Source organism: Phocoena sinus, chromosome X (genome assembly GCF_008692025.1).
Source record: "Phocoena sinus isolate mPhoSin1 chromosome X, mPhoSin1.pri, whole genome shotgun sequence".
NCBI classification, from domain to species: domain Eukaryota; kingdom Metazoa; phylum Chordata; class Mammalia; order Artiodactyla; family Phocoenidae; genus Phocoena; species Phocoena sinus.
This window is the reverse complement of record NC_045784.1, coordinates 18051544-18070181: the sequence shown is the minus strand read 5'-3', so window position 1 is coordinate 18070181 and position 18638 is coordinate 18051544. Positions and strand designations below refer to the sequence as shown.

The following is an 18638-nucleotide window of genomic DNA, read 5'->3' as shown; positions in this document are numbered from 1 at the left end:
TCAATATCAGCAGAATTTCACACTTTCATAGAAGTGGATTAATAACAAAGAATCAAATAAGATGAAATTGTGATCCATATAACATTTCAGTTTATTGTGGCAAGAAAAAAACCCTGATATCAGGTTAATGCGTTAAATTCCCAGTCACAATTTTATCTACTTATTACCAGAGCCTGTTCCTTTTAGAATTTTCACACCAGTAAACTAGAAAACAAGGAAGATAATAATAAGAAAGACACAGGAATAAAGTGCAAGTATTAAAGTAGTTCTGTTTTGAAATCAAATATAATTTCTTAGAGATGTGACCAAAGGAGGTGTTAAGTTACAGCCACTCTCATACCCAGAACTCAACTACTAAACACACTACATGACCCCGTAATACAATGAAAATAAGGTGTTACATTTAGTGACAAAAAGAAAAATGCTGACTTTCTCGTAGAAAAGCAATGAGAAAAGTTCATTTGGTTATATTCCATTTCAACATATCTGCCCTAGGCAAATATCTTGCCTACGTAAATACGCATGCATATTTATATACACGTTTATATATTCAGCCTAAAATCAATTATTATAAACCACACTTATTTGCTCAAAAATGTTCATGCCTTGTTTAACATTCCTACACAGTGTCTGCAAGAAAAAGAAACTACAATTAGAAAAAATGCTGGGAATCAGGCTTTGTTAACAAGGTTTAGAATAGCACACTCTTCTGTCCAAGAGTTTACCTGCAAATCTGTTAGCAGTGAAGTAAAATACGTAAGGAGATGGAGCTAAGTTTTGGTGGTCTCCACCCTATCCCATGTACATTCAGTTTCCTTTTCTTAAACACATTTCCTGATTAGCAAAAAGTTAAAAACAAAAGCTAATCAAGTAAAAAGATGAACTTCAGTTGAAGGGAAACCAGGTATGACATTCACTCAAAAAATTATTTTTTCACATGTGGAAGAGCATGAGGTTTACACAGGAGCCAAGAGGTAAGGCAGAGGTTCTTGCTGCCAGGCCAGGGTCAATGTTGTCCCTTGGGTGTATTTTGAGTATTGTGAGGAGTTTCAGGTTATCACAATGATCGGGTTACTGAATGATTGCTTGACCAATGAATGCAACAGTCCCACACTTAAGAACTGCCTGTATCCCACATGACTTTTTTTGTTTACATTTGAAAGAGTTTATTATTAACACTTACAAAAGGGCAAACCTAAGTTATTTCACATGAGATATTGCTTACATTTTGGTATAACCAAATTTGAAAATAAATTTAACTCTTTTATTTAAATAAATATTTCAGAATAGTTTTAGGTCTACAGAAAAGTTGCAAAAATAGTACAAAGTTCTTGCATACCTGTCATCCATATTCTATTATTAACAGCTCACATTACTGCGACACATTTGTCACAACTAAGGAACAGCACTGGTATATCACTATTAACTAACCTTCACACCTCATTTTGATTTCACTAGTTTTTTCCTATCAGGCTTCTTCTATCTCAGAATCCTATCCAGGACACCATAATACAAATAATCCTCATGTCTCCTTAGCCTCCTATGGTCTGTGTTTCTCACATTTTCCTTGTTTCTGATGACCTTGACAGTTTTGAAGGAGTAGGGGTCAGGTATTTTGTAAAATGTCCATAAATTTGGATTTGTCTAATGTTTTTCTCCTGGTTAGACTGGAATTAAGGGTTTGGGGGAGGAAGACCACAGAGGTGAAGTGCCATTCTCACCACATGATATCAAGGGTACATGCGATCAACATGACTTCTCACTGATGATGCAAACCTTGATCACCTGGCTGACGCAGTGTTCACTAGGTTCCTCCAGTGAAGTTATATTTCCCCTTCCCACACTCTACTCTTTGGAAACAGGTCACTAAGTTCAACCCACAATCAAAAAGTGGGGAGTTAAGTGTCACTTCCTTGAAATGGGAGTATCTACATAAAATATTTGGAATTATCTTTATGGGAGATTTTTCTCTCCTCCCTCACTTCTTTCTTTATTCAGACATTTATTTACATCAGTATGGACTCTATTTATTTTATGCACTGAATTAAAATCCAATACTATTTTTGTTGCTCAAATTGTTCCAGCTTCGGCCATTGAAAGCTCTTTCAGAATGGCTTCCAAGTCTGTGACGTGCCCTCATCATTGTGTTTTCTGAGCACTTCCTTATTTTCTGGCACAAGATGCTCCAGACTCATCTTAAATTTTCCCTTCTCAGCTCTAGAATCTGCCATTTCTCCAAAAAGCTGAGGTTCCTTTTAATATGACTTTTAAATGTTCAACAGGAATTATTAGAGTGACATATCAAATGAGTCTAGCCTGTTACCTGTTCTAATACTCATTTTTATTCCAGTGTCTATCAATTCATCTGCTCTTCCATTTTCTTGTACTTATAGAATGACTTCTGAACTTACTGCTTGCTAGTCTTAAATCCAGGTATGCTCATTATAAGTAGGCAAACATATCAATTATAGTTTTTTACAGTACAGTCATTTTAAGCACCTACATACAACAGAAACCTATCTTATTTTTTAATTATTTTCCCTTTTTATTACAATAAAGGCATTACAGTGAATTTTTTAATAATATGAGGTAGGTTTTATTATATATGAATTTTATTTCAAGAGACATTAATAATGTCTGTCATGTAAAGCGAGTACTGAGTCCAAAAGGATTGATGTAGGAAAAAAAATAAGGTAGACTACAATGTGTGGGCTTTATTTGGATCCTGATTTAGGGAAAAAAGAAACTGTAAAACTGTTTATGACGTTTATGAATCCAGAAATTTTAACTAGATATTTAATATTAAGAAATGAATTTTGGTGTAATAATAGTGTTGTAGGGGTGAGTGTGTGTGATGTATATATTTTTAAATTCTTATTTTTTAGAGATACATAACCAGCCTTAATTTTTTGTGATCTTATTACTGGTACATCAGTAGGAAGAAAAATGTTAGTAGATCCCTAAGTATTATTTTGCTGTATTTATTTTATTTTTTTAATTTATTTTTTATATAGCAGGTTCTTATTAGTTATCTATTTTATACACGTTAGTGTATACATGTCAATCCCAATCTCCCAATTCATCCCACCACCACCACCACCACCACCCCCGCCATTTTCCCCCCTTGGTGTCCATACGTTTTTTTCTCTACATCTGTGTCTCTATTTTTGCCCTACAAACCGGTATTTATTTTCTCTGTGTGTGCTGGTCACAACTGTAAAAACAAGCTGGCAAAACAGTCTCATATGAAAAAAAACCCCTCAAAATTAGAAACCATTTTGTTTAAATATTAAATTAGACACATCTTAAAATTAATGTAGATGGAGATTCATTATGTTACCACATTTAAAAGTCTGTCTCTTACCAGACCACTTATCAACACAGGATGTCAACAACTTTTTCAAAAAAAGTGACAAAATTCTCAAAAACATGCCCAAACAAAATTAATTTTAATTTGTATGGATTTTGAAAAATAATGAGCACATTAGGAGAGAAAAAGTGCTTTACAGAATCAAATGGACAATGCTAAGGCAACTTCAAAATAGTTGGTAATTACCACAGTTCACAGTTGATGTTATTTTTTAAATGTCTATTGTCCTGGCTATTGCAGCTTTCATAAAAAATGAGAGATTTCAAATCATTCTCTCCACAACCAAAGAACAATTAAGTTGTTTTCACTTATTTTAAAACTTCCAGCCTAAAGCAAACTCACCTCAAGTCTATTAAAGGAAAATAAGGAGAAACAGAAAATATCTTTGTGTTTTTACTCTGAACAAATCTTACTTTAAGTTTCAAAAATACATGCCAGAATATATATTTTAGATACACAGGCAAAACCATGTGTATCATTTTAAAACATAAGGTGGATGTAACTGTATCTATCATTACCATTTTACAAGTACTCAATTGATCAAACATCTCTAGCTCAACTTGACCACTCTGTATCTTACGATTTCACAATAGTTTTCTTACAGATAATGATTAAATTTTCTCCAGCATATATGTTTTTTGTGTGATTCACTATGCTATCGTTTCATATCACAATTTGGTCTACGAAAAAAGAATTTCCAAACAAAACAAAATAACCTGGGTAGAACAATTACCATTTACTAGGTAGGTAAGGGTTTCCAAGCTATAGAAATGTACTGAATAAAGTCTGCTGTTCAAAGAAACACTAATGAAATGTATTGCAATAGATAGCAATGCTAACCACTACTAGGTAAATATAAACAACAGAATATAATCAAGGCCCTTACAGGTGTACCTCATTTTATTGCACTTCACTTTACTGTGCTTCGCAGACATTTTGTTGTTTTACAAATTGAAGGTTTGTGGCAACCCTGCATTGAGCAAGTCTATCGGTGACATTTTTCCAGAAGTGTTTGTTCACTTCATGTCTCTGTGTCACCTTTTGGTAATTTTTTTAGTAGTTCAAACTTTTTCATAATTATATTTGTAATATAATCTGTGATCAGTGATCTTTGATGTTACTACTGCAGCTTGCTGAAGGCTTAGATGATAGTTCGCATATTTTAGCAGTATTTTTTAATTAAGGTATATACATTTTTTTAGATATAATGCTATCGTATACTTAATAGACTACAGTAGAGTGTAAACACAACTTTTATATGCACTGGGAAACCAAAAATTTCATGTGACTCACTTTATTGCAATATTTGCTTTACTCCCGTGGCCTGGAACAAAACCCACAATATCTCCAAGGTATGCCTGTATTTGTAGTAAAATGTAACGCTCCTTAGGAACATCTATTATCAGGCACCACTACTTTTGGGGGGAGGGGATTTTTAAATTTATAAGTGCATATTAAATATATTTTTTAAATACTCTAGATGTTTATTCATACTTATGGAAGTATCAGTTCTTTTACAAATTTTTAAAAAATTTTTATTGAAGTATAGTTGATCTACAATGCTATATTAGTTTCAGGTGTACAACACAGTGATTCAGTATTTTTACAGATTATACTCCATTTAGAGGAATTATAAAATAATGGTTATATTCTCTGTGCTGTACATTACATCCTTGTAGCTTATTTTAACTTATACATAGTAGTTTGTACTTCTTAATCCCCTTCCCCTTCCCCTTCCCCGTCGGGACCTCCCCCGACCCCTCTCCCCACTGGTAACCCCTAGTTTGTTCTCTGTATCTATGAGTTTGTTTCTGTCTTGTCATACTCTTTCATTTAGTTTTTAAATTCCACATATAAGTGAAAACATACACTTTAAAGTAAGTCGTTCTCTGCCTGACTTACTTCACTAAGCATAATACCCTCTAGGTCCATTCATACTGTTGCAAATGGAAAAATTTCATTCTTTTTTATGGCTGAGTAATATTCCTGTGTGTGTGTGTGTGTGTGTGTGTGTGTATATACCACATCTTCTTTATCTATTCATCTGTTGACAGACACTTAGGGTGCTTCCATATCTTGGCTACTGTAAACAATGCTGCTATGAACGCTGGGGTGCATGTATCTTTTCTAATTAGTGTTTTCATTTTCTTCAGATATATACCCAAGAATGGAATTGCTGGATCATATGGTAGTTCTAGCTATTTAATTTCTTGAGGAATCTCCATACGGTTTTACATAGTGCCTGTGCCAATTTACATTCCCACCACGAATGAACTAAGGTTGCCTTTTCTCCACATCCTTGCCAACATTTATTATTTGTGGTATTTTTGATGACAGCCATTCTGACGGTGTGAGGTGATATCTCATTGGGGTTTTGATTTGCATTTCCCTGAAGCTTAGTGATGTTGAGCATCTTTTCATGAGGCACCATGTACTTTTATTAGCAATCCTTTGAGAACAAAACATCTCAGAACTGGGCTGGTTAGTAGTAGTAGCCTAAAGTAGATCTTTTGCCTAGGTCTACACTCAGAAGAGGAGAGCATCAAACTCCTGGAGTTCACTTCAAAATAAGAAAGATGAGGGGCTTCCCTGGGAGCCCAGTGGTTAAGACTCTGTGCTTCCACTGCAGAGGGCACGGGTTTGACCCCTGGTCAGGGAACTAAGATCCTCATGCCATGCAGCATGGTCAAAAAAAAAATGTCACCAATTCTATAGTTGTATGTGGCATTTTTGTCACTGGCTAAAGTCCTATTTTGAGTGGAAACGCTTTATCACCAACCAACAACACACACAACACACAACACACACACACACACACACACACACACACACACACACCCCTATAGAGGTCAAAAGAACCCAATGACCACACCCCACCTTACCACACACTTAAGAAAGTAGGTCTGACAGAGAGGACATCAACATCTTTGCAAATGTTCCCAGGATTCCTCTCATGTCACATCTACCTCTGGTAGAAAGGCAAGGTAAGCATATTATGTTTTAGAACCAGTTAGAAATTCATTCAAATTCTGCTTCTTCCACTTAATATTTATTCATTCTTGAAAATATTTATTGAACACCTGCTTGATAAATATTTCAGTATACGGGACAAGTGATTCAATGTTTCTAAGAAAAAGTTTCTGCATCTGTAAAACAGGGATAATTCCAACCTTTCAGGGCTAGGATAAGTATAAGATGACGCAGGGAAAGCACCTAGCACAGTACATGGTATATAGTAAGCGGTCAATAACTATTATCTATTAATAGTTCTGCTTCTGAAGATTACCAATAGAATGAAACTTCTTCCTTAATTAAAAAAAAAGCTGACCTTTATCATGCACTTGCTGTGTGCTAGGCATCGTTTTAAGCATACCATAACCCTATGAGGTAGGTAATATTATCACCCCTATTTTACAAAAATGAGAAAACCTGGCAAGTTACTTCAACTCTCCCTCACTAAGATCACACAGCTAGGAAGTAATGGAGCCTGGATATAACTAACACAGGCATCTGATTTCAAAGTACTCTTTATTATATACTAAATGGTGCCAATTTTTAAAAGGTAGAAAATTCAGAAACTTTTAAAAAGTCAAGTCTGAAGATAATTACGTATAAACTTGAACTATGTGCTTCATCCACGGAAGTGTAAATCCAATCCAGTAGGCAGAAAAGAAAAAAGAGTTAATGTTCAACCTAATTCCATCACTGAACAGCTGTACATCTCTGTTGAGCTGCTTAACTTCTGTAACTTACCTGTTAAAGGGTGTTAACAACTGTCCCTTATTTCACTTTTACGTACTACTACTACTAATACATGTGAAATGCATGAGACCTTTATAACGTGGGCTAATGAGGGGAAGAACCAAGCTGTACTACAGGATGTTTGCAAAAATATTCCAAAAAGTCAAAAAACTGATTCCAACCAAGTATGTAGAAATTCTAACTAAAAATATAACTCATTTCTAGCTTGCATATTTTCACTATGGAAATGGCTCCTGGCAAAGTATGATACTTGAAAACACCACATCCTCCAGGATCAAACAATTTCTTTCCAATCTTTACACTATTAGATTGATCAGCAAGCCCTCTCTTCACATATCAAAAGTAAAGTTCAATAGGAACCTACTCAAATTATCACAAATCCCAAATAAACAATCTGAATTAGCATGTTTTTACCATAAATAGACTTAAAACATTATGTCTAGGGACAGATTAGAAAGAAAAATTATCTAGCTCTAAACATTCCATAGAATGAGCTGCTCTCTGCTTGTCACAATTCAACATCAAATTGAAAGCCTCTGGTCTGACAGCTGTTGGGCAAGGTAGCAGCCTTCTAGATAAGCAAACCTGTCATTAATTTAATGCAACATTGGTGCCAACAGAGACGGTCGCAAAACTCACCATGTCACCAATGCAGAGGGAAATGGGGAAGGAGCACCTGCCTTGCCATCCATATGCGGGCTCGCACCACACTCAACTTGGTTTCCACACAGGCTCTGGCAGGCAGGGAGAAAAACTAGCAACTGGACTCTAATGTCTATTTTGAGCACCAGTAGCAACAACTCTACAATTCTTTCTCTTTTATATATATTTTTAATAGCCCAGTACCTCGTTTACATAGCCAAAATATAAGTGAATTACACAAACTTAAAATATGAATTTTCTGCTCAGCCAGGTGAAAAAAAAATCACAAGTCGCCAGGACTATCAAACATTTTGAAAATAATATGGATAGCTGAAATAAACTCCCACATACACATATAAAACATACCAAAATTATAACAAGAATTCCGCTAATGCTGTTGAAATTACTCATTCAGCATAATTACTTAAAACAAGTATTTCAAAGGTTTTTTATTAATAAACTAATTAGAAGTCTAACATCTTGCTAAAAAATAGATTATTTTGTAATCTTTGTGTAAACAAGTTGGAAAAAGTAAAATCCAGGATCTAAGTCAGCCTTCCATTGATTTCTTCTAGACAAAAACCATGTTGCAAGCCCATTTTAAAAATAGCAGATATGGCTGAAACAAAATAAAAAGTTCAAACAAACAAACAAGAGGATATTGGGTAACACTTTAAAAGCAAGTAACAAGCAAGCAAGCTTCTTCCTATCATCTTATCAGAAGACTATCCAACCTACCTAATAAAACTAATTTCTGGGGCTTCCCTGGTGGCGCAGTGGTTGAGAGTCCGCCTGCCGATGCAGGGGACACGGGTTCATGCCCCGGTCCGGAAAGATCTCACATGCCATGGAGCGGCTGGGCCCATGAGCCATGGCAGCTGAGCCTGCGTGTCCGGAGCCTGTGCTCCGCAACGGGAGAGGTCACAACAGTGAGAGGTCCGCGTATCGCAAAAGAAAAAAACAAACTAATTTCCAAGAACATTAATGTCAAGTAGATATAAAACAGACAAGTATGCTACATTTGATATTAGTTATGTAACAGTGTTTTTACTGTGGCAAACTAGAATACATTAATGCCATTGTGAGTTTTGGTTTATTTAATAAATCTTGGTTTTTAAAACAATTTTATATTGTGACAAAATATTCAATAGATGAACACAGAAAACTAAAACAGCAGTTATTGTACTTTAGTAAAATTTAAAATTCAATGAATTTATTCAAATACCCACAACCCTTTCTTTTCTGAAATTGAAAGAATAAGATAATGAAAACTTCTATTAGAATTAATGATTGTAATTTAAATTGGAATTGAACAAGAAATTAAATACATCTTTCAAGTTAAAAAAAATACTAGCATGTTTAATGGTTATTTGTAATTCAAACCAGGGCACAATTGCAATCCACTGATTTGCAGTACTAGCTAGAACATTTAAGCCCGAAGGTGTTGTTTTATTAAGCGTTAACAGACAGGCAAAGTTATGTTAAAGTCTTAAAAATTTCACTTATTCTGATTTATGTTTTAACAATTCTAAATTTAGGGGGGAGGGGCACACTTTATTAGAAAAATCTCTATAACGTGCCTACTAGTGATTATCCAGTAGCATGTAATTCACAAAAAATCCACATGAGGCACCTGTATTCAACAAGTTATGCTTTACAGTAACTATCTACATAGGTTCTTAATGAGTGCTCTTCAAAAATTAGTCCAAATAAATTTATATTTGGTTTAAAAAATTAAAATTTATTTTTCAAAATCAGAGTGAGATGAAGTTATATAAGAAATGCTGATTTAAGATGCATCTTTAAATATCTTAATTTTATTCCTATTAATAAAAATGTAGATTCAACATTAAATATAATGAGAAGATAATGGTTCTCATTAAGCTAACGGGCTTTTTTTTTTCCATTTTATCCTCTATATTAACAAATAAAGGGCATTTTCTTCTCACAACAGAAAAATATATTTAAATTTCTTATATGAACTTTATTTTCTTTACTTTTTTAAGAGGAAAAATGTAAGGCATTTTTTTCAATTTCATTCTACCATGCATTCCAAAATATATGGTGTTCTTTTTTTTTTTTGCGGTACAGGGGCCTCTCACTGTTGTGGCCTCTCCCGTTGCGGAGCACGGGCTCCGGACGCGCACGCTCAGCGGCCATGGCTCACGGGCCCAGCCGCTCCGCGGCATGTGGGATCTTCCCGGACTGGGGCACGAACCCGTGTCCCCTGCATTGGCAGGCGGACTCTCAACCACTGCGCCACCAGGGAAGCCCATATGGTGTTCTTTTAAAAACACCAAAATGAAGAAACAATTAGAAAATCTGTATGAAAGAAAATACTTAAGAAAAGGGGTATGTTTTAATTTTTTAAGAAGTTTGCCTATTGTGTTGGCCTATGAAATGACATCAGCAAATAATATTTATAGCATAAACATGGAAGTGTTATAGATTCACTGAAATTATTAACGTTTCTTAACGAAATGAATCTACACCATGATTTAGATCATTGAATTGGCTAGACAGCAACACAACTATGAAAAATGGACAAAGCAACCCTACTTACACTGCATTCTGGCACACAGTATACAACTCGTCTCTGAAGTATCCATTAGGGCATTATAAGGGACTTTACGTGCATCGTCATTTAGGAAAGCAGATCTGTCGACAGACCAGTAATCTGTGAATAAATTTATTTATTCCTTTACTCAACAAATATTTCCTAAGTGCCTACTTTTCACCAGATACTTTCTTATGCACTGTTATGCAAAAAGATGGGTTCCCTGCCCTCATCAAATAATCATACAAATAAAGGTAAAAAATAAAACTGGCAAATGGAACAAAGAAGATATACACGGTACCAAGAGAGTGCATAACTGAGGATTTGATGTGATATGGGGGTTCAGGAAGGCTTTTCTGAGGCAGAGGAGGGAAGGCTTGAGAGCTGAAGGATGAGCAGGATTTAACTGGGTGAAGCAAAAGTGCAAAGGCTCAAGGGCTGCATAAACAGGACTGAAAGAAGGCCCGAGTAGCTAGTGCTAGCAATGAGGTTTACCTCACAGGCAACAGCCAAACCTTCCAGGGTCTTATAGGCCATTTTAAGGACTTTATCCTAAAAACAGTGAGAAACCATTAAATTTTTTAAGCTGATGGGGAAGATAGGATTAGATGGGAATCATTCTCAAGAAGTTCATCCTGACTACAGGTTTATGGATCAAACAAAGTAAGATGCTGTAATTATCATGACCTTGACTGAAAAGATAATATTTTATCCTTTGCAAGAGGAGAAAAAGAGGAAGCAGAGTACATAAATTTTACCTTTTCTAAACCCAACCACCACTTCTCAAACTTTTCCACTGATGTATCCTTAACTGCTGAACAGAGTGTACTCATAACCCTGGGAGGTCTGGGAAACGCAGCTTTAAAACAGCCTGCTGCAAGGCTAAAATTCCTGTTAAGCCTCTGGTCTCATCTTTAAAATCATGCCAATTTTGCTTTCTATACCATGAATATAATATCTATGTTTATTTTAATATAAAAATAATATTTTAAAATACTTAGCAAAAATCAACTTTTTGGCTTTTGATCATTTGGCTTTCACAACCACAGAAATGTACTATTTTGGGTAGCACAGGCCTATGCTATGGATGAAAACTGAATTCACTCACTGAATGCTATTCAAAACAATGAGCCTATTCTTGAGCCAGACACTAATCCATGACAAACTCATAAACATAAAGCTTTAGGCTCCATTTTGTTTTTCAAATTACTTACCCTCCCTTTCCCCCACCTTTAAATTAGTACTGATGATCCATCCTTCTAGGACTCTTTATAGAAGCTAATGCTTCATCTTTCACGATAAGCCTTGTGTGTGAGGGAAGTCACATAGAAAGCTAAAAGTCATTAAGAAAATGTTAGGTCCTAATCTGAGGTCACTCTGCTATGAATGAAAATGATAATTTATCATTGCTTTAAGAACAACATCAACATTTAAAAGCCAATCTGCATTCTTCATGTAAGAATTTGGATCAGTAAAATTCTAAATATCCAACAACATAATGTTAATGATGTAATTAATCTTCAAAATAACTCATTTTAACATTATTTCCAAATTATTCCTGAGAAACAGAAATGGGCTTATTTTTGGCAGCCAAAGTTTTATAATGTGGTATTTATTTAAACTCAGGACATGATGAGAGTTTTACTGTCTTTGTGAAATGCAGATTTGTTCTTGTACTTTTGTGCCACCTACTCATGCTCCTCCCTCACTTTCCCTGTACTGCCCTCCTTTCTCTTTCAACCAGACAAACGTAGACTCAACGCCTCTGGTTAATCGCCCCATCTCAACTCTAGAGTCTCTTGCTGTGCTTCTACATTTAGAATACATCCCTCTTAGAATATACCTTAATTTTTTTTTTTTTTTAGAATATACCTTAATTAAATAAACTGCTTAAACAGTTGCTCAAACCTTCCCCATGGATTCCTTCCTGACTTACTATAATCATCATCTTCTCTTTCCACTGGTGCTTGTATACATATGCAAACTCTTAAAATTTACCAAATGTACTAGTTGGTACCTGTCTCTGTCTTGGCATAGGTTTGCCAATGTCACTGCCAACCCTTACAGAGACTAATTTCTCCAAAGCAGAGAATTATTTAAATTCATCCATCAAAGCACCTTCCATGCTGAAGTACTAAGTAAATATCTAAGAACTAGAATACATCTACATAAATATACTCTTTTTTTTCCTACTATGCACTACATCATGTGTGTTACCTTAAGGAGCAAATGTTAATGACATTACAAACAAAACGTTTCTTGTGAACTAAACTCTACATATCAAAAAGGTAAATCTCCTCTTTGTATAAAATGACAAGAATTCCTGTTCCAAAAATGTCAAATCCAAAGCAGGTGATTGTTGGTTACTATCTAGTCACGCTGCAATTGAGAAAAAAACCTAATTTTTCAAAAAGAGGTAATAGCGCCAATTTAAACATTTAGCATATTTTTTTCCCTTACGGTGTATACTTCTCAAGTTCCTGCCACAAAATTATTTCTGATCTCTCTCTCAAAACAGTTTAACTCAAAATTTTGACATTTTCCTTCACCTGATTAAGATAAATTTCAACTTCAGCTCTGGGTCCTATGAGGGGGAAAAAAATTACTAAAGGGCATTGTACCTGTCAAAACTGCTTTCCGTTATCGGACACATTTTCCTTTAGAGCATGTAAACTTTTACACTAAACAGACCTTATTTCATCACTGCATTTTCCTCTTTTTAGGGTTGTATGCAAAACGTTGGCTTTATCTTTGTTTTTTAATACCTAAAATAATGTATTTCATTTTCTGTCCTCAAGAAGGCTGAGTCATCAGGACAGAAATTAGAAGTCAGTGAATGCTTCTTAAAGAAAATGGTTTATAGTAAACAGGAAAGACCAGAGCAGTTAATTGTGGGATGGTTTCAGAGGCTATCTTAAAAATTTAGATGATTTTAGGAATCATAATAACATAAGAGTGCATGGAGCTAAGTCACAGAGACCATAAGAGAAGATCAGCAAAGCGGGGCCTGTCCGTTGACTCTGAAAACAATAATCCATTTTATTTGATCCAGAAAGGGATTAAAGATCACTGGAAAAAATGTCAGAAAGGGAGCTGGCCCCGGAAAATAACTTTATCTTAGTCATCTGGATATTTTGAAAGAATTTCAAAAGGCAGAAAAGGTGTGAGAAAAAAACTGGAATTATTGGGTGTGACATGGACAAGGAAAATTAATGATAAAATTAATAATAGGGGCCCAAACGTGTTCAAAGGTTTTTGTTATATTTCAGAAGGCAAAAAAAGTAGACTCATGCAACTGCAGATTATGAAATATTTCCAGGCCCTGCAAGTGAACAGACAGGAGCTGAGAAATAATGTATTTTAGAGTAACAGACTGAGCAAAAATTAGAAACAGTTATTGGCCTACTTTTCTACCTATAGCTTTTCCCAATAACTGCTTTGCTTTTATTCACTGTAAAAAGGTTTATGTTTTAAAATTTTGTCAAAACTACAGGAGGACTGAATGTAACTTCCAACTGAAAAAGGTTAGTTGCAAGCACTAAATGATGAGTATTTGATTTTCTCAAAAAATATTTTTATAAAATTAATTTTTAAAATTAATTTTGAAGGCTATGAGACGTTTCCAAATAGCCTGAAGTACTATCAGGATAATGTGGGATATAAATCCTTATTCTACTGACTCATGAGGAATTCATATATTTACTGGAACTAACATTGACACTGTGTCACATCAAATTTCTATTGTCAGGAGAAAATTCAATGAGTATTGGATTTCACAAATAGTGGAGTTGGGGGTGAGCAAAAAAATAGGAAGTATTTCCTCATAGCGTTTTTTAATAATAATTAACATAAATTTAATACGTGTCCCTCAAATATATTTTAATAAAAAGTAATAAGTTAAAGTGAATTGCAGTGTATATATGGTCCTTCATAATTAATCTTGAATATATTCTACCAAAGTTTAATAATCTTGTCAGCCAGGGGTTTTTCCCTTCATTTCCCTCTCTGCTGACTGAGTTTCTAATGCACTTCTATAAATTGTCTGGAAGCATTAAACATATGGCCATGCTATTCTTATATGCTTAATGGTTCCTTTTCTGTTTAGTGAAGGAAAAAAATACCCTAGAAAGAGCATAAAGCATATACCTTACTAAAGAGAGTTATAACTATCTACGATTGTGACTAGGTGAAAGCATATGCCATATATATGTCTTAAATGTTAAGGATGATGAAACTGTCACATTAGGAGCATGTTTTAAAGAACTCCCACAATGCTGCAGTTGTTCAAAAGTCCTGTTCATCCTTTGGTACTGCCTTTATAACACTATACATTATGCAACATTAAATGAGGTTTGGCCATTCCAAAGCTACAGCCTAAATTAATTGACTTTTAAATATTAGTGCATCTGAAGAAAGGGTGAAAAGTATTTTTTAAGTGTATTTTGTAAAGTTTACTTGGGGAAAACGGTGGGGGGGATTAATTAAGCTAATAGTGTACGTTACCTTAATTAAGTTAATTAATTTGAGGAAATGTTTGTTTCATCTTAGTAGTTTTTTAAACCTTATTTTCTGATAATATCTCAAATCAAATTTATATGAAGATTATGGAAATTTCAGCAGTAAGCAGTTTGGGACTTGAAATATACAGATAATGACATCAGTTATTCTCTTCCAGTCTAATGTATACAAAGATACACAAATTCTGTCTTCTCAAATAGCTCTAAGATGCATCACCAACAGGTATGAAAATAAGTTATTCAACTTAAATATAACAATCACTTAAAATCACAGCTAATGATGTAAGCCCAACTCCAAAGAAGCTGCATTTTAGGCTGGAGAGATTTTTAAAGGACTAGTGTACTGAGAAACTAAAAATGTGTGTCAGAATATGTACATCATATGTTCTACATGCTTCAGTGGACCTAAAGTGTAGAGAGTGGGGAAAGTGCAAGAATGTACTGGGAGGGTGGGAGGTGAAGAAGATGGGAGTATGCAGCACTCACTACAAGCATCATGGGAATTTGTGAGAGGTAGCTTCTGAAGGTAATCTGACTCCCAAGGAGCCAAGATAGCTTTTCTCTGAGTATTTCAGTAACAAGACTCAAATTGAAGTAATCTTTTAGGCAAATTCAAAGAAAGGGTTTTAATTAAGCAGTCTTGCTTTTCGCATGTGCTCTGGCTCTTTCTTCCATGACTGAGAAACACAGAAGTTAGATGTTTGTCTGCATCTGACAATCCGAAGGGGGGGAAAATCGGTGGGAATCTAGGAGAGCAGAATTTCAATAGCAATATGAAAACAGAAGAAGAAACAGAAAAAAATAATGAGCCACTGCAGGACTTTGTCTTAGTCATGGCACCCACGGCACCTTAGCACAATGCACCGCACACGGGGGCAGTCGATAAATAATGAATTCGATTTAATTCAGTACACTCTCATTTGTACTGCGCTTTGCAGTTACAAAGCACTTTCCACATATTAGAAAAGAAAAACGAAATAAATGAAGAATAAAGGGGCAAGTAAGGGAATAAAAGGAAAGCAAATGGATAAAGGAAAATCCACAAGACAAGCAAGAGGCTGAAAAGGCTCGGGGGAAAAAGAAAAAAAAATTGAGTTTCCCTCTGTTGCTCTCAATCACTTCCAATCACGCTACTTTCATTCTAAAGTACCTGGAGCTTAGAAAGTCTGACTGCTAAGCAAGCCCTAAGAAGGGGCTCCCTCATCTTTGAAACGGCATTTGCAAATGATACGCCTTTGGGCCCTGACTAATCTACCCAGAGTTTGTGCCTAGGAATAACCACAAGCAAAACTCTTAACATCTCCCAAGCGTGGCGAGGAATCCTTTTTTGTCCATCCCCTCCATCCCCTGTCAGCATTCCCCAAATCTTAGGAATCTTGGGGATGGGAGGGGGCGCAGTGGTCGTGAGGAGAGGGTCCTCTAACTCAGACAACAGACAACAGAGGGAGATAGTGAGGCAGGAAAGCCCAGGGACAGAGAAAAAGCCCACGTTTGAGATTAAGAAGGCGAATGTCTTTAAGTATGGTTATTAGAAATTGCCCAGGGGAAAAAAGGGGAGAGTCTTCAAGATGGAATAAATGAGGGGACACTTGAATGTGCATCACTTTACACCTGGGGTCGAGCCCCCAGTAAAAAGCCTTAAGATTCAAAGCCTCAAGCCGCCAGAAGAGGAGGAGGCAAAGGACGCGGGGGGATGCACAGGAGGGAACCACAGATACCAGCGCAGATGCTGTCCCAGGGGAAGCATGTTTTCCTCTCCCCCAAAGCAGCGCATCCCCCGAGCATCCTCAGCCCAACCTGGGGAAGAGGGGGAGCTCTCCGGATCCAAACCCCGGCGGCCGCGTCCTGACACCATTATGTGGGCTTAAAAGTTGCAGGGAGAGTTGGCGCAAGAAAAGGCACTTGGCAGGGGCGGCCGCCAAGGGGGCGTCAGGATTCCCAGGAACAAAGGGGCCGGGGAACGGGCGACCGTCCCTGGGGGCTCCTCCCTGAGGGGAGAAGGCAGGGTTGGCACGTCCTCCCGGCCTGGGGGCACCAAGGGGAGCTAGGAGCCGCAAAGACTGACAGGGATTCCGCCGTCCGGCTCCCAGCCTCCCATCGGGTCGCCCCGGCCACCCCCGCGCTCTCCGCGCCCCTCTCCGGATGGGAAGCCACTGGCTGGAGACAATAGGAGACCAGGATCCCGAGCCCCAGTCAGCCCTGGAGGTCCCCCGCTGCCCTCGGCGCCCCACGATCAGCCGGCTGCAGCCCCGATGGCGGGCTCGGCCGCGGCGGGCGCCCCTTCCCTCCCGTGCGCCGGGACCCCGAGCTCCAGGGCCGCCTCGCCCTCCGCACAGCGGGCATTACCTTTCATCCAGTCCACTACTTGACTCGGAGACCATTTGCTCACCGGTTCCATGATCAGAGCCATGAGCACAGGGTCGGTTCCGCGCGGGGCGCGGAGCTCGGAGCTCAGACACAAAACGAACTCAGCAGCCCGAGCCGCCCTCAGGTGGGGTCCCTCGCTGGCTGCTGCCTCGCTGGGCGGGCGGCGCGGAGAAAGCGGCTTTTGTGTGTTGAGTCTCGCGGCTGCAGCGGTGGGAGCGGTGACGGGGAGGGAAAGGCGCCGGGGTCGCGGCTCCGCGCCGGGTCTGCTCGCTCCCCGCTGAGGCGGCGGCTGCTGCCGTGGCTCCGCAACTCCGCTCGGGTCTCCGTCCCTCCGGGGCTTCACTTCATGGCTTGCACTGCCGAGGGTCGCAGCGCTAATGGAAGGAGCTGCCGCCACACGCCCGCAGCCAACTTGCCCGTTCGCCTCGTGCGCGAGAGTGGAGCCCCCGGCACGACCAGCAGCCCGGCGGAAATGACGAGGGGCCTCCTGCCACCCAAAATATCTCTCCGCAGCCCTCGGGTGCGGGGCGCGCGCACCACGAGCCCCCCGCCCGCTCGCTGCCGCGCGGTCCCGCCCCCGGGGCCGACGGCAGCCGCGCCAGGCGCGTGCGCGTGCGCGCGCCGGCACGAGGCCCGGCACGAGGCCCGATCCCGGGGTCCGCCTGTCAGTCAGGCAGGTGCGGGCGGCTCGTAGCGTCGCGTTCCCGCCCCGCGGGCCGCCCCGGGACGGAGGCGGGCGAGGAGCGCGTGCGCGGCGGCGGCGGCCGTGGCGGCGGCTCGGGTTCCAACCTCGGGTCGGTCGGTCAGCCAGTCAGTCAGTCAGTCAGGTGCCAGCGGCGGGAGCGCGGCTCCGAAGGGCCTCTGAGTGGACGTGGCGGCGGCGGGACGGGCTGCCCACCAGTTGAGCGCCGAATGCTGAGGCGGCTGAGGAGGTACCTGCGGCCCCGCCGCCGAGGGGTGGGGGACGCCGCTGAGTTCGGGGGTTACAGCGGGAGCCCGGGCTTTCCTCGCTCCCGCCCTCCCCGCTGCTGAGTGGGCTCCCGAGGTGATTCCCCAGCCCCGCGTACGCCCGCGGAGACGGAGGCGTGGAATGCCGCGGACGGGGACCGGGCTCCGCCAGCCAGAAACGCAGCGATGACGAGGCAGGAGGGCCGGTGCTGTCGGACCGCCCCCGGTGCTGCACCGGCCCTGGGAAGTCAGGCGCGGAGCCTGGAGCCTTCGAGCGCCGGCCGTGGCGATTCCGAGGGAGGTTCGGCCCCACGTGCCTTTTGAAGGGCTTGGTGTCTGGTTTTCGGCCAACTCCTCCGACGCTCAGAGCACCCAGTACCCATTTTAGAGGATGTCCTTTTGTTTTCAGATATTCTTGTGTAAGAACTGAAGGGTAACACTGGGCTTGAAAATGAGTGACAGAGTGTAAACAACA

The 18638-nt window shown here is 39.4% G+C and overlaps 1 protein-coding gene across 4 annotated transcripts in view; it reads right to left on the bottom strand.

Moving 5' to 3' along the window:
- The window catches only part of CNKSR2 (connector enhancer of kinase suppressor of Ras 2), a 257232-nt gene extending 239974 nt beyond the window's left edge, over window positions 1-17258 (bottom strand). For all 4 annotated transcript variants that reach the window (XM_032619801.1, XM_032619802.1, XM_032619803.1 and 1 more), the window contains exon 1: window positions 17195-17258. In XM_032619801.1, coding sequence (XP_032475692.1) covers window positions 17195-17258 — 64 coding nt within the window. The remainder of the gene's footprint in view (window positions 1-17194) is intronic.
- Window positions 17259-18638: the final 1380 nt, after the last annotated feature.